This window comes from Microchirus variegatus, assembly GCF_963457635.1.
Source record: "Microchirus variegatus genome assembly, chromosome: 16".
NCBI classification, from domain to species: Eukaryota; Metazoa; Chordata; class Actinopteri; order Pleuronectiformes; family Soleidae; genus Microchirus; species Microchirus variegatus.
The window spans coordinates 18,514,315-18,531,956 of NC_139817.1; the positions used below are offsets into that span (position 1 = coordinate 18,514,315).

The 17,642-nt window shown below is 40.5% G+C and overlaps 1 protein-coding gene across 1 annotated transcript in view; it reads left to right on the top strand.

Annotated features, from left to right (window-relative positions):
- The window catches only part of ror2 (receptor tyrosine kinase-like orphan receptor 2), a gene marked incomplete at both ends in the record, with an annotated part of 31,760 nt that extends 14,919 nt beyond the window's left edge, over nt 1-16,841 (top strand). The window contains 6 exons of the mRNA XM_083902363.1: nt 163-193; nt 4,493-4,614; nt 8,605-8,919; nt 10,417-10,671; nt 13,833-14,017; nt 15,387-16,841. Coding sequence (XP_083758489.1) covers nt 163-193; nt 4,493-4,614; nt 8,605-8,919; nt 10,417-10,671; nt 13,833-14,017; nt 15,387-16,841 — 2,363 coding nt within the window. The remainder of the gene's footprint in view (nt 1-162; nt 194-4,492; nt 4,615-8,604; nt 8,920-10,416; nt 10,672-13,832; nt 14,018-15,386) is intronic.
- Nucleotides 16,842-17,642: the final 801 nt, after the last annotated feature.

Sequence of the window (17,642 nt, forward strand, 5' to 3'; positions counted from 1 at the left end):
TTGAAAGGCCCCTTCAAATATAATGCATTATTATTCTTATTATCATTATTATTATTATTATCAGTACCCCAGAAACATTGATCATGGCTCTACTGACCTCTATATTTGCAGTGTGAACACTTTAGTTTTTATGTTTATGTTTATTTTGTGTCGGCTCCACAGGACAGATGCCCACACACAGTCCTGATGAACCGTAAGTGAACAGATTACACACTCAAAACAGCAACACAAATATCTATCTATCTATCTATCTATCTATCTATCTATCTATCTATCTATCTATCTATCTATCTATCTATCTATCTATCTATCTATCTATCTATCTATCTATCTATCTATCTATCTATCTATCTATCTACATTAAATATTAATAAGGAAGAATAGCAGTAAACCGTCCTGTGGTTCTACCCATTTACTTGGTCCATACCAAGTGAAGCATATTGAGATCATTGTTAGTGTTCATTGCTATTACTATAATATCCTTACTTACTGTCATTAACCATTAACCAAGGTATATGTTTAATGTATGGCCTATTAATAGTAGAATATACAGTAATATAAAAGTGCTTTGTAATAAACTAACATAATAAATGGTCAGTGTCCCATTAATATGCTGCACATGCATGGTGAATATGTTTAGTTCTGTTTAAAAAAAAGTTTAAGAGAAGTAAAAGTAAAAAAGTAAAGAGAAGTAAAGACAGTTTCTTATGAAAAGTTCACTCCCAGCACCTTACACATTACATGACCAAATTTAGACATTTCTGTGTGTTTACTGAACCTCCAACATCCTCCTCTCTGTATTCTGTCACTTTGAATTATGTCATGTTTACACTTAAGTGAAATGAATGTGTATTTAGCTAATACATGTTCATAGTTCAGAAAAAAGTCATGGCCCGTGTTTCTTCAGAACTTGACAAATAAGTTCCACATCTTCCTCGTAGAATCAGCAGGTCTGAACTCCTGAAAGAAGAGTCACAAACACTAATGAAAATGCAAATGAATACTATAGTTCCATTTTCCATGAGCACGGCACCCCTTGCCTCGACACGGCACGGTATGGTTATTTAGGGATAGCAAGGGCATCAGTTTGTTTTTAAAAATGCCAGGGACAATAACCAGAAGCTTGAGTGTGGTTTGAAAAGTGATGTAAAGCACTGTAAAGCACTGTAAACGTTAGCACAAGCTAATGCAAAGGAGCGCTATTATAACAGCCTCTGAATCACTTTTTACATTTAGAATACACCTTGAGATCCAATAAGCACACTCAACAGTATTCCGTAACAAACAGCCCCGGCCCGTGAATCTTCGGAAAACGACGCCGGCCGCTGGTGAACTGTGGCTGAGGAACGAACTGACACACAGAGAACTGGTGAACTGTGGCTGAGGACATGAATCTCGTCCGCGCTGTAACTCACTCTATGACCCGCGGCGCAAAGTACTGCACTCAGGGAGGACGTGAGTCACGTAGCAGCGCACTGGGCTCCTGCTAAGCACTGAACGATTCGGTGAACAAATCTTTTGAATGAATCATTTCAGTTCATACACTCAAATGAACTGCCGATCCCATCACTACTGACCGGAACGTGCCGGCGCAAAACCCACACAACCCTCACATACACACACACAGCTCCAAAACACCAGCAGAGAACACTTGTTAAAAGTGACAAATTGTCATAAATAGTGCTGGAGACATGTCCCCGGCTTCCCTATGAGTGATAGTACCTGATACCTGGTACATTTTTTTAGCACCTGCTCTGGCGAGGGTCCAGGTGAGCTGAGCTGATACTATAAATGACATTTGGCCACTGATTAGTCTGTGTCTCTGTGCCGGCTCACTGTGCGCACCCAGCGTCCACAGAGGCGGAGCTGATTCCCCGCCGAGAACGTCGCTGCCAAAATATAAATACGTCATATCTTAACACAAACGGCACATGTTTAGACTCTAAATGGCCAATTTCTCGCCTCAAATTATCTTAAAACTGCGTTCCATGACACAGAAAAGTGAGAAACGGCCACTGTTTCAACAACAACAGTCTTTCTCTCTCTTTCTCTCTCGACGCCATTGCTCACTGTAGCCAGAAGCACAACAACCTTGCGCAGCGACCCCTACTGATTGGGCGGGAAATTGCAGCGCGTATCCGTCACCACGACGCAGAAGTATGAAGGCTCGAGTCGTCTCCGTGGTGACGCAGTCGGATAACGCATACGCAGTCGGAGAAGTATAATGTGGCCTTTACGCAGAAGTATAAATTGGGCTTAAGTTAGATCGACACTCCCCTGGAAGCAGTGGATGTGTGTTTATCTGGGTCCCATTCACATGTAAATGACCAGGCACAAAACCAAGCGTTCTGAAAAAGGCTGTTTTGGCAGGGTTATTGAACTGCTATTGTGCTTCACCCTTATGATATTTTGACTAAAGCATGACACAGACATGTTCATTCGGGCACCAGGACCTAGTTTAACTTGGGTTAATAGGGTATAATATGGGACCTTTAACAAACCTAAAAACGAGAGTTAATATCCAACAATTAGCAAGGAATCATCATTTAACAGAGCCACATCATAACCCCCGCCACTGTATTTCAGGTCATGGAGGTCATGGAGGAAGTACTGAACAAATCTTTTTAATTAACTGATTCTAATGATTCATTTACACTGAAAACAACTAGAATGGATATGTGAAGACACGTCATACCTCCACTGCCTCGACTGTTATAAATGGAGCTGCTGCTGCTGCTGCTGATGATGATGATGATGATGAGGGAAACAGGACATGCAGCCTTTCTCTCTGCTCTCTCTTGTGTGGCTTTGGCTCACCAGGACAAACAAGGCTCAGCAGAAATTCTTCCGACAGCAGTCAGACTTTTAGCCGTTGGTTTGGATGGACCTGCACCGAGCTGGAAAGAATGCTGAGTAATATCCTCAGTCAGACCAACTCGTTTTGAATGAGCTGATCTCACCAGGCAACAATATGACTTCTTTAATGTCCTGAGTTCAGAGGATGAAGAGTATTCATTTTTGATTGAAGCTACTGCAGTGTTTTATCTTGATATTCATGAACGCATGACTCTTCTTCCTGGATCATATCTGAAGTACCAGATGTGATTTGACAACTTCAGCCCAACTTTATTTCAGTTTGAAATAAGTCATGGTAGTTCAGCCTTGTCAAAGTATCTTGGTGAATGTGTTTGTTTACATTTGTGCTTTTCCAAACCTGTTTAGGCATGAAAAGACAAATCAAATACCTTTATTTATTTATGAGTAGGTTTACTGTTGCTGTGTTACATTACACACTTACTTACTACTGCCCACATTCAAGATTTAGCAAGAATATAATGGGATTTGTTTATTCAATGAACACACAGTTCTTCACAGATTTTTTGGACCACCTGTCAGCATAAATGTTTTAGAAATATTTCAAAACGTGTAATTTATTTGGCATATAATGAATTCAACTTTTTATACTCAGAAGAGAGAGAAGAGTTAATATAGAAGTTAATCATAACACTCAAAGGAATGCAACAAATGATAATACAAGTACATTTTAAAATTCATGGATAACAAGGATAATAATATTTTAGCATTAAAAATATAAAAATAACCATGACAGAAACATGGAAAAAAGACTGTGAGCAGCAGCAGTGACCTGTGCTCTGTGACCAGTAGTGGTCAGCTGTAAGTGGTGATCTGACTGTAGCCAACATGCAGCTATTTACTTTGTGTTTTTATCTGCTGCTTTGGCCTTAGCCTGTTTGTTTTGTGGATTAAGACTTAATCCAGGACTACAGGCTAATTCCAGCATAAACATAACACAGGAGTGACTCCAGCAGAGAGCCAAGCTTAAAAATAAGACCAGCACACTTAACTAGTGTCAACACTGAGCCTCTTTTCTGTGTTATAGTGGTATTCATATATAATGTTTGAGGCTCATTTCTCTCTATTGTCTTATGATTAGGACATCTGTAGAGACGGGTTTGTTCAAATGTGGAGGATAAGGCGATAGAAGATGGATGGATAGATAAATTCTAATCCAGTTTGATACAAGTTTACAAGGCAAAATAAATGGGTATTTAAGAGAACTAAACTTTTTTATGAAACCAGAAGAGTCAAAGTAGTTAAGAGGTCGAGTGGTATGTGAGCAGCACCCTCTGTTGGACAAAACAAGTTCAACACCAGACTGGGTCCTGCTCCAGGTGCTGGTCTTCATGTCTCATTGTGCTTTGTGCTGGATTGATTATTGTGTTGAATGTGTTGTTTATCTATGCTTGTATTGATGTTTTGTCAACAATATATACATCTCAAATGTGTTACTGTTACTTTAAACCTTGTAACACAAAGTGAAAAACACTCCATATAAACTTCAGCTTTGTCCATATCTGTAACTTGGTCCATTTTTTGTTTAATGGCCCCATTCATAATGCATTCCAAATGGCTCCTGTGTCACCGTCGAGATATTTAAAGTTCACGGTGTTTCTTTGTTTTTGATTTTCAGGTCACGTGAAAAAGGTTTCTGTCAACCTTACCGAGGCATCGCCTGCGCTCGCTTCATCGGCAACCAGAGCATCTATGTTGAGTCCCTGCAAATGCAGGGGGACAGTGAAAACCGCATCACAGGTAGGAGAATTAGCTGACATGTTGACATATAATGTTCTGGAGACAGGTAGGAGAGTACTTGATGTCTGGAAGGAAAGTAGATAAGGAGACTTGGTGGTGGAATGGGGAAGTGCAGGAGTATATAATAATAACATTATTTTTAAAGAACTTCTCATACATTAGAAAATGTAGCACAAGGTGCTTTACATATTTAAAAACGGCACACCCCACCCCACACTCACACATGCACACACAAAACCTGGCGTAATAGACGTTTTTACAGCAGATATCTATCTAGAAAGCAAGTTGCCTCTGTGTGTCTGTCTGTCTGTCTGTCTGTGACAGGCATATCTCGCTGCCCGTTAGCCAGATTGCTCTAAGACTGTGGATATGGGTTGAGCATGGCCTGATGGTGTGCATCCTTGATTTTCAAATGTTTTGGAGGAATTAAAATTTTTACTGATTTATCATGCTGCAATTTTGCTGATTTATCACGCTTCACCAGGCAGGCAGTTGCTCATCAGCAACAGCTGCGCTGTCTGGAGCGGGGAGGTGGGAGTGAAGAGGCTGTCCTCACGGTGGGTGAGACATTTTCACACGGTTCACCGCAGAACATGGTGTTATACTGAAATGACAAGGTGTCCATTCACCAATACGCAAGCAGATATTTATTTTGCATTAGCATGCTACTACTTTGCGGCTAACTTGGCGAACCCGTTTCCAAATGTAAGCTAGCGAGGCTACGATTAGCATTAGCGTAGGGCTAACATAATACAAACGGGACCGTACCTATGTTCCCCGGGTCCTATGTTCCCCACTTTGTATGTGACCGGTGAACATAGGACCCTTTCTCTAACCCGAACCCTAACCCTACCCTTTTTCAAAAAAAGGGTCCCATGTTCCCCTGTCACATACAAAGTGGGGGGACCTTTTTTGGGAAAAACGGGGAACATAGGACCCGGGGAACATAGGAACGACCCCAATACAAACACGGGACAACCTCATCAGGCACAATGCAAATGTTTTAATTTCCGATTAGCATAAGCGTAGCTGGATGTTGTGACTGTCAGCCAAGCCACAGTGTTTGTATAATGTTAGCCTTTAATTAAGTTTCTTATCATGCATTACCATAACTGAAAAATCTTCAGGCACTGCACTGGTTTCTATAAATGAAATTGTAGGCCAAACACAAGATTTGCCAATAACATTAATTAAGTTTCCACTCCAGTATTAACAGAGCTGTGTTATTGTTCAAGTGCAAGGGTAGATTACGCTAAATACTTGACACCTGTAGAGGATGTTTTTTTGTTTTTTTTTCTGGAAAAAAGCAAAAATACTTCATACATATTTTCTGGACGTGTTCCAGTAAAGTGAAATAGAAATAATGATCCTCTTTTGTCATTATAGCATTGCTAAAACAACAAATCTAATGGTGGCCTAAGACTTCTGCACAGTACTGCACATACACACAAATAAACAAGATTTAAGAAACGTGTTGCTCGATACAGAGGAGCCAGGTCAGGAAACACCATGAGTGGCCCTCAACAGTGAAGCACTGCCATAGACCCGATGTTTGCCATGAGTTAGAGACATCCCAGCCAATAGCAGCCCCCAGCACAGAGAGCTCCCACTGAGGAAACAATATAAAACTGAATAAAAACCTAAAATTAATGGATATATGGAATAAAACCATAAAAACTACACAGGCTAAGAATATAAAAATAAATAAATGAAATAAAATAAAATACTACTAATAAAATAGATAAAATGCAAATAAAATACCATTAATAAAAATAGATAAAATGGACTGTCATAATTGGAAATTAAAAATATATACAAGATATAAGGGGCTAAAATATAAAAACTGACTAAGAAGATAAGACATTAGTTAAAAGCCAGATTAAATAAGTGGGTCTTTAAAAATATTGACATTCTCTGCAGCCCTAAGGTACTCCAGCAGGCTATTCCACAGACGGGGGCCATAGTGCTTGAAAGATACCTCACCGTAGGTTTGTGTTCTAGCTTTGGGAATTATTAAAAGTCCAGTGCCGGAGTATCTCAGGGTCCACGAGGGTTCATATGGTCAAAGCAATTCTAAAAGATAAGAAGGTCCAAGACCCCTAAGGTATTTAAAAACCATTAAAAGGATCTTAAAATCACTCCTAAAACACACAGGAAGCCAATCCACTGATTTTAAAAGCGGTGTTATATGTGCCTGCCTTTTGGTCTTCGTCAGCACTCGTGCCGCTGAATTTTGTAAGAGTTGTATCATTGTATCATATCATTGTAATTTGTTGTTCAAATGCAATGTTTTATCTCAAATATTTTTTTGCATTCAAACACTTTTTTTGTTTTATTGAAAAGGGTTTTTTTTGATTGAAGTCAAGGTTTTTTTTTTATTGAATAATAAAGACACAAATCTACCTCCATAGAATGAGATGGTTTGGTCATGTACAGAGGAGGGATAGTGAATATATTGGTAGAAGGATGCTGGGGTTGGATCTACCAGGCAGGAGGTCTAGAGGAAGACAAAAGAGAAGGTTTATAGATGTAGTGAAAGGGGACATGAAGTTAGTTGGTGTGAGAGAGGAGGATACAGAGAACAGGGCCAGATGAAGGAGGTTGATTCGCTGTGGCGACCCCTGAAGGGATCAACCAAAAGGAAAGGAAGAAGTTAACATACAGTACTATGTTCTCCAGCAAACACCTGAACTAATCAGAAGGGCTGCAATCTGTTTGTTTGTTGAAGTGCTCTTTGTTTTATGCTATTTAAAGGTCCAGTGTAGGTGATATCAATGGAAATTGAATACAATATTTAAAATTGTGTTTTCATTAGTTTATTATCACTTGAAAATTGAGCCTTTTCTGTTCCATCAGAGTAGGTTCTCTTCAATATTTGTGTCATATTTGTGTGATTTTTGTATATTACTATTCTGTTTGGACATTTGGTTGTTTTCTTTTCCTTGTGTTTTTAGTTCTTTGTGTCTGGTTTTCTGATACCTTTTTCTCTGCAACCCTCCCCCTACAGTTTCACAACAACACCACCGTAAACATCCATCCATTGTCAACCTCTTTATCCTCACTATTGTAAAAACTCAACCTCCCTTCCCCTCTCCTGACCACGTGTCAGTCAGCATCCATTTTTTTTTTCAATATTTTTCTCTGCTTAATTTTTGGCTCGGCCATGATGAACTTCTAAAATAATACTATATCTGCCTTGATCTTATAGCCTTATTTGTGAGACCTCCTGATTCTGAGGACTGCTGGTCAGATGCCCTGGCCCCTGACATGATCATGTTGAAAAAAAATAACAACAAAAAAAACTATGAATATTGAACAGATGCTTTATGTGTCCTTGATCCCAGTATTTGGTCTCACCTGACCAATTGTACAACTTTCCTAAAGCAAAAATATTGTGTTTTTCATCTTATTGCCAAAAAAAACCTCCAAATAGCCTCCACACTGAGCACCTGCACAAATACAATTGTTGATCACCACTTTCTTTGTACTTTTGGCACATTTCCACTTCATGGTCCTACACATCACAACCCCTTCCACTGTATTTCAGTTGTGTTAGATAGAGTCTGTTCTCCGGTAATGTAGGAGGTACTGAACGATTCTGTGAACAAATCACAGGACGGTATGGCACCGTGCCGTGATTTGACTATTTAGTGGAAAAGCGCCATTTGAGTGGTTACTTCAGTCTTTGTCAATAGTTAGACTAGTGTATGTCCATCAGCCTGATGTAACACATTCCCATACACACAAACACAAACCTCTATGTTGTTTCATGGTTTAAAAAGTTTACAAATATTTTCTTTGTATCAGTTAAATGGTCACATACTGAACACTATTAATAAAATTATATCACCAATAACATAGCGATATTTGTCAGAAAAAAAAATCATATTTTCCCCAAACATTTTCCTTTAGGTATCATTCCATGATACATAATGTATACTATATTATATGATTAAAACACAAACATGTGTCTCTGTGTTTTTCTCTCAGCTGCTTTCACTATGATCGGCACCTCCACCCATCTGTCAGACCAGTGCTCCAGGTTTGCCATCCCGTCCTTCTGCTACTTTGTCTTCCCTCTGTGTGATGAGGGCTCCCGAGGCCCTCGGCGCCGTCAGCTCTGTCGTGATGAGTGCGAGGCCCTGGAGAATGACCTGTGCCACGCAGAGTACACCATCGCCCGATCTAATCCCATGATCCTCATGCAGCTGAAGCTCCCCAGCTGTCACCTGCTGCCACGGCCCGGAACGCCTGATGCCGCTTCCTGTATGAGGATTGGAGTGCCACCAGAAAAACTAGGTTCATGTAGGTTGATGAATGCACACGCGTGAATGCTGACACGTTAATGCGATGACAAATGAATCAATTGTAGTTATATGTATAGTAAAGTAAGTGTAAATTGATCATCTGTTCCACAGACGTAATAGTACCAAGATATCTCATCCACCATGTAGAAACACCCAATCAGTGTCTGTTGACATTATGTGCAGAGCATCACTCACAACTTCAACTAAAAATTGACTTCCATTCAGTTTTCGCTAAGTGGAAACTTGACATTGTAAAGGTTTCAGTCTTATTGCGTAGAGAGCCTTGAGATAATGAACTGTACTGTGTTATACAAATACAATTTAATTGAATGGAACTTAATGGGTCCAGTCACAAAAAAAAATTAAGTCGTGGGTCATTTGAATTCAGTTCAATTTAATTGGTACAACATACATTATCTCAAGTATCTGTACATAGTAAAACAGAAACGTTTACAACATTACAGTTTGCACATTACATCTCTGACAGAACCAGACTCAAAGATGTACAGCATCTGCCTCGACAGGTTGGGGTGAAAGGAAAAATGGGGAACAGAAAGGGGGGAGAGAAAGGACAAGAGGGAGATGAGGTAGAGACAGAAGACAGAGACAAGGAGCAGATATGATATGACATGTTTATAGCTACAATGTCTTTTATAAAGGCAGCAGAGATTGTTGATCAAAAATTATACTGATATCGACTTTAATTACAGCATAATGATGATACCAATATGACTGATAGTGATGTAATAATAATAACAATAATGATCAAAACTGGATCTGGATCCTACAGCCTACAAGATGAGGACAGAGAGAGAGACAGGACAGGGAGGAAAGGAAAGACACAAACTAGGGAGACAAAGGTCAATGACACAATGATGTCATATTCATTCCCTGAGTATGAGAGAGGAAGTGTGAGTGAACCACAGGAGTCTAGGCATATAGCAACAGGATGTGATAGTCTAGTTTATTTCATAATACTGAAATACTTCAGTGCCACACGGTGGATTAGTGGCGAGCACTAAGGTCCCCAGGTTGGATCCCAATTCAACTGAGGGCCTTTCAGTGTGGAGCTTGCATATTTTCTCCATGTTCTGCAGTTTCCTCCCACAGTCCAAAAATATGAAGAGGTTAATTGTTGACTCTAAATTAACTGTAGGTGTGAATGTGAGAGTGAATGATGATGGAAGAACCTCTCCAGGGTGTGAACTCACCTTTTGCCCTGTATCAGCTGCTCCTGATGCCCCTCATGTGGAGGCTAATGCAACAGAAAATGGATGAATGAATGAAAAACATTCAAAGCATTGTGAAAACTAGTGAAATAAAATAAGCTGGAATCTCCAAATGAACAACATTTCTCATACATTCAAAAGTTTAAAGAGTTGCGTCCTGGGGCTCTAACTCACTGAACACACGTGCAGTCATTTTTCAAAATGTTACAAAGTCAGCTCTCTTGCAGTGTTTGAATATTCATATTGAGTCACTGGCTGCTCCACAGATTCCCCCTCAGATCACATCTGCTACAATGGAAGTGGAGCTGACTACAAAGGCACGGTCAGCATCACTAAATCTGGTCATCACTGTCAGCCGTGGAGCTCTCAGTTCCCTCACAGCCACCACCTGTTGCAGGAATACCCCGAGCTATGGGGGAGTCACAACTTCTGCCGCAACCCAGGAGGTCAGATGCAGGCACCGTGGTGCTTCACCTTAGACCCTCATGTCAGGGTGGACCTGTGTGACATCCAGCCCTGCAGTAAGTTCCACAATCTAACAACTCTTCTCTTCGTATCGCACCTTTTAAAGGAGTGCTCTTTGAAAATGAGTATGAGGAACAATTTATTTATTTATTTATTTATTTATGTGCCTCATCTTCAGTCGTAAGGACATTAATAACTTTGTATGTATATATGTATATATATAAGTGTATTTCATTGCAAACGAGACACAATAGTGTGATAATAGTCTTTACAGAGTCTTTGGACACAAGGGGAAGATGCTGTATATCTAGGCTGAGGACATGTGCTTCTGGGTCTATTTACTAACATTAGTAATAGTGTAAGTGTTTAGTAGGTCAGGATTCAGTCACTCTTAAATTAAAATGGATTCCACCACTTTTGATAGCAAATTTGTAGTAATAACTGAATATTTACACATACTTTAGAATAAAGTATGTGTAAATATAATAACAAAGAGTCACAAAGAATAACAAATGAGACGAATGGCTTGCTTAGAGAGGATGATGATGTCACAATAGAAAGAGAAACCTGTCATCCACTGAAGGTAGAGACACACTCTACTCTTCAGATGAGGACCACAACACTGATATTCATTCCTGGCACAGTTTCTGACATGACCAAATAATCATAATCACAAACTTCCACCTCCATCTCTTCCATTTATGTAAGCTATTTTGCTGCAGGGTCCATGCAGAGTGAGGTGGGGACATCATACACTGCCTTTAAAGTGATAGTTAGGAATTTTGGACATAAGACCTATTTTCCAACTCAGCCGGTGTGATGGAGACGTCTGGAGACGTTTTCAAGAAATTTCATTCAGTTCTTCTAGTTGCCGAGTTCGCTGGTGCTATGGCTAGGCTTTTTTTCACACTGTCTGACATTAAATCACATTAAACTTTAACTGTTTTAGGTCAAATAGGATTACTAAAATTATATCTATTTGCTAAATCTCTGTGTCCCAGAGATGAACATGCTTTGGTCTGAAATGTGCATATCAACCCAAGAACAAAAGCAAAAGATCTTGTGAAGATGGCTGAAGCTGGTAAGAGTGTTTCATTATCCACAGTGGAACGAGTACTGTACCGACATGGGCTGAAAGGCCACTCTCCCAGGAGGAAGCCATTACTCCAAAAGAAACATAAAAAAAAGCAAGATTACAGTTTGCAAATGCACACAAGGACAAATACCTTAATTTTTGGAGAAACTAAAATTTTATTGTTTGGCCATAATGATCATTGTTACATTTGGAGGAAGCCTGAGAACACCATCCCAAATGTGAAATACGGGGGCATCATGGTGTGGGGTTGTTTTGCTGCAGGAGGGACTGGTGCACTTCACAAAATAGATGGCATCATGAGGAAAGAACATTATGTGGAAATACTGAAGCAACATCTCAAGACATCAGCCAGAAAGTTAAAGCTTGGGCGCAAATGGGTCTTCCAAATGGACAATGACCCGAAGCGTAGCGCCAAACTGGTTACAAAGTAATAAAAATTGTCTAAAAAAATATATCTTATTATTATTCTGGCATTTAGCAAATAGAAATTATTTTAGTAATCCTAATTGACCTAAAACAAAGTTTAATGTGATTTAATGTCAGACAGTGTGAAAAAAATGTATACAGTGTATGTAAACTTCTGGTTTCCACTGTACATGAGAGGGGATGAAAGCCACAAGTGTGTCAATGACACTATTACTGTGTTTCTGTCATGGTACACTTCAGTTTGGTCCAGTACAGTATGGTTCAGTTTGAAATGTCCAAAGTCCAGGGTCAGGCTTGTGTGTGGACTGAGAACAGTACCTTTACGTGAGGGCTGTGGCCGATGGCCACGTAACATGACGTAGTACCGGTGAACGCGACACAACAGTCAACAACACGAGACAGTCTTCGTATGAGAACAGACAGAACGTTTGTCTTTACTTCCGTGGGATATTTACACCCATCGTTTTTCCATCGCTCATTCACATGACTGGTGTGAGTGGAGCCGGTCTAGCTCTGCCCTGGTGTACCATTTTACTCTGGTGCCTGAAGGGAAGGGTGCCAAAGAATGGAACGGCTGTGGCTGGTTATTTTGGTACTATTTTTAGTACTTGCTCTGGCGAGCAGTGACGTCACCAGACTGCCGGCCATTGATTGGTCATAGTGTCGTCACAGGAAGAGGCATGAGCAAGATGTTCGACACAAGATTCAAGCCGAACAATGTCGAACTGTAGATCAGTTAAAAAGACTTAACAATCCTAAAAACGTGGGTTAATCTCCAACAATTGTCAAAAAAATGGACAAAAGTCAAATTAAAAAACACTTGTTAAACAAAGGAACAGTTAACACACCTGAGGCGAAAGATTCAAAGTGATTATGCATTATGTGTTTTATCTCAGAGTCTGTGCAATGTAGACACCTTACATCCATGTACAGTATATTGTTGCATTGCCTTCAAAGAAAAGAATATTGGTATGATGATTGTTTTTCACTGTATTTTTCTCTATAATAATAACAACAGTCTTCAGGGGATTAAATACTTGTGTTTTGGGAAGGAGGCTCTCTGTCCTAAGCTCCTCCCACCATAAAAACACAAACACATGCACTTCATATGCAACACATGACCCAAAGTAATCTCTCCATATTGACACGTTTCATGTCATTGTCTGAAAATAATGTGTCCAGGCTTCAATAAAAGAAAAGAAAAAGTAATGGAAAGGAAAAGTGTTTGTCACCTCACAAAAGAAAAGAAAAAGTGTTCCTCGGGAGATGATTATCCCTGATCTTCACCATACGTGCCTTCTGGGTTCAGCTCCTTGTCTGTAAATATCTGGAATGTGTTTGTCTCTTTGTTTCATTTTTGGTTCCAGGCTCAGTTGGTCCTCGGTTGTTTTTCCACAAACCTTGATTTGCTTTTCAGAGAACAGATCACATTTGTTCCAGAAGAAGTTCACTCGCTGCAAATGGCAAATGAGTTCAGTTCCATTCTCCGTCCATGATGAAGGACGTGGCTTCTAATGAATACTATCTACAGTGACATGATATCAGTAGACTAATGAGAGTAGATTATCTACCTGTTATCTAACTGTTGAAGGCGATAATTACACACTTGATAGCCGTACCACAGATAATCTGTTCTTTTCAAAGAATGACTGTTGTCAGAGAAATTAACTTACTTCCATCTGTTTTTATTTCCAGAGCCTCCAGAGAACCCCAGGAAGGAGATCCTGTTCATTTTAATCCCTGCTATTGCCATCCCTCTGGTCATCGCCTGCCTCTTCTTCCTGGTGTGTGTGTGTCGTAATAAACAGAAGGCTTCGACGGACACGCCACCTCCCACCCAGGACGTGGAGCTCTCTCTGCTTAACCAGCAAAAACACCAGGTAACATATACACACAGTGATGAAGAGCTGTCTAATTTAAAATCTATCTGGTGGATCACCTCCAGATCAAGGTTATAATAGTTTTGGAAAATAGATTTTTCCTTAGTTTTATTTAAACAGTATTAACTAGATTTAATTAGTTTGCTAGTTTTTCTTAGTTTTTATTTTTTGTACAAGCTAAGTATTAGTTTTTTATCCTTTTTAGTGTTAGTTTTTTGTAATAAGGTGCGAGATTCAAAAAGGTCATAGTCAGTATTGTGTCATAAAAACCCAGCAAAAGATGCCATTTTAAAAGTTTATAGGACACATGAACAACCATCCCTGATTCAAATATGACAGTCTGATAACATCCGGTTGCGTACATACATCCACAGCCATACTGTAGCCACTTATCACCTATTGTCATGCACCATCGTCCCAACCCCCGCTCTGTATACTCCATAGTAATGTCCGTTTACCAGTTGTTACTGCGTTTCACCGTAGTGCATAGAGTGACCACGGTGGCTTCTTGGCTTCTCGCGATCATAAAAACATTAGAATCGAAGAAAAACAATTAATGCGCCGCGCGGCATGTATGTAAATTCCTATGCTAGAAAAACACCTTGAATGCACCAGTGTTACTACAGCTGCAAGTGACGTGTGTGGATCAATAATATGAGGAGAGAACGTGGAAATACGACAGAAAGGCAGCCTTTGGTTGAGAAGAAATGTAGGACAACATCTACATCTTTCTGCAGTGCTTTCAAATGCATGCTCTTCATATTATTGATCCACACATGTCACTCGCTGCAGATGCACGTAACTGGTGCGTTCAAGGTGTTTTTCTAGCGTAGGAATTTACATACACGATCAACAACAAAGGGCTTGTGAAGCTTGTGAACATTTTTTTCATAAATAAAATATATCCACTGGACACACAAATCCTCTGAGCTGGAAGTTTGTGTAAAACACTGTGCTCCGCTGTGCAGCCACTCTTCCTCCCTCGCCTGCACTCTCGTATTTCACATGGAGAAGGAGGAGCTACGGTGGAGCTGTGAAGTACTCTGCCTGGCGGGGTGCCAACATTCACAGTGAAATGTGTCGCTATGTCGTAATTCCGCGGGAGGTTTAAACATTGCGTGTTTTATCGCCTATATTTACACTAAGTGGAACCACTAAAACATGACTGAGTCTTGTTTTTTCACATTTTGGGGACTGGTATGGCCCCCTGAGTCCCAAATATCAGTACTAAAATGATTAAAAAGTTGATTTTGCACAATATGGGCCCTTTAAGAAAGGTTACTTAAGGGTTTATAGTTTAATGGCTAATATTGAACTGCTTATACTACATTGTTTTTTGATGACATGTACCTGTGCTTTGTCTCTGCAGACCAAGCTGAGGGAGATTAATCTGTCAGCAGTACGATTCATGGAGGAGCTTGGTGAGGATCGGTTTGGCAAGGTTTACAAAGGCCAACTGTATGGCACCACACCTGGTGAGCAGAGCCAGGTGGTGGCCATCAAGACATTAAAAGACAAGGTGGATGTCACTCTCTGTGATGAATTCCGCCATGAAGCCATGCTCCGCTTTCAAATACAGAATCAACATTTAGTGTGTTTGCTGGGTATTGTCACCAAAGAGCAGCCAATGAGCATGATATTCTCCTACTCCAGTCTTGGTGACCTACATGAGTACCTGGTGATGCGCTCCCCCAACTCAGATGTTGGCAGCTTAGATGACGATAAGACAGTGAAGTCCACTTTGGAGCAGGCTGACTTCCTTCATGTTATCACACAGATTGCTGCTGGAATGGAGTATCTTTCCAGCCAACAAGTGATCCATAAAGACCTTGCTGCCCGAAACATTCTGGTCTTTGACAAACTCAACATCAAGATTCTGGATCTAGGCCTCTTCAGAGATGTCTACTCTGCCGATTATTACAATCTAATGGGCACCAGCCTTTTCCCTATTCGTTGGATGTCCTCAGAGGCAATTATGTATGGCAAGTTCTCCACCGACTCTGACATCTGGTCTTACGGTGTCCTGCTGTGGGAGACTTTCAGTTATGGTCTGCAGCCATATTGTGGCTACTCCAACCAGGATGTGATTGAGATGGTCCGCAACCACCAGCTGCTGCATTGTCCAGACGACTGCCCAGCATGGATTTACACTCTCATGCTGGAGTGTTGGAGTGAATTTCCAGCTAGAAGACCTCGCTTCAAGGACATGCACACACGCTTGCGCTCCTGGGAGAGTCTGTCCAACTATAACAGCTCTGCGCAGACTTCTGGCACCAGCAACACAACCCAGACCAGTTCTCTCAGCACCAGCCCTGTTAGCAACATCAGCATGAGCACAGCTAATACCTCACGCTACACCAGCCCTAAAAAGGGCTCACCATTTCATCAGCCCCAGTTCATGCCTATGAAGGGTCAAATGCATCGGCCCATGGTGCCACCACAACTCTACATTCCTGTCAATGGATACCACCCCATGTCAGCATACCCATACCTGCAGAACTTTTACCCCATGCAAATACCCATGGCCATGCCCCATCAACAGATGCACCACCCACCACAAATGGTTAGCAAAGCGGGTTCTCACCATAGTGGCAGTGGATCCACATCTACTGGCTACGTCACCACTGCCCCTTCCAACACATCAGCAACGGAGCGAGCAGCTTTGTTAAATGAGAACTCCAAGACCACTGATGAGGACTTGGCAGACCGGGTGTCCCAGGAAGAAGCAGGCCTACATGAGGACTTGGTGCCTGAAACGGAATTGCTAGGTGATAATGACCCTTCACACACTGATGAATTGGTTGTCCACTTGTCAGACACATAAGTCTCTCTCCTTCAGTTTGAAAGACAGCAGAGCCAGAGAATTCAATGAGAAGTATAAAGTGAAAGAGAAATTTTGTGAAACTGTGACTGAATGTTTTTTTTAGATAGCATTGATACATTTCAAGTGTGTCTCATGTCTGTACCTCTTACATACCTGTGCTGAGTATTAAGCCAAACTAATTGTACCTTGCCTCTGGCAAGATTCTCATCTTCAACACGTCAGATGCCATTTTGTCACCTCCAATGACAAACTCCTCTATGCAGGCAGCCATACTGATGGCTTTAGATGCTCCTTCAACATATTTCCACCAACTTATAATGGCAGTTTTTTTTTATTAGAGTTTAAATCCAAACCAGTAGATTTGCTACTAGGGCTGCCGCCAATAAATGATCATTAATCAATAACATAATAAAGAAATCGATTAATTGCTTTTTTCAGTAATTAAAACCAGTATGGTCTGTGGACAAAAACATACATTTGGGACTTTGAGAAACACCAGTTGACATGTTTCAGCATTTTATTGAACAGACAATTAATCAATGAATTAAGGAAAATTATCAACAGATGAATCAATTATGGAAATAACCGATGTAACCCAGAAGTTTAAGTTACTGTGAGTTCAAATCTGTGTTAACTATGTTTTGTTTATCTCACTGATCTAGAGTATTATCTCTAAAACATAATCTCTCTGTGAGGCTAAATCTCTGAGAAATGTTTCCAGTCTCCCAAAACACTTTATCCAACCAAGAGATAGAATGCCACATAGAGGCGGTCCTTTCTGTGTATGAGGTTAGGCTGTTT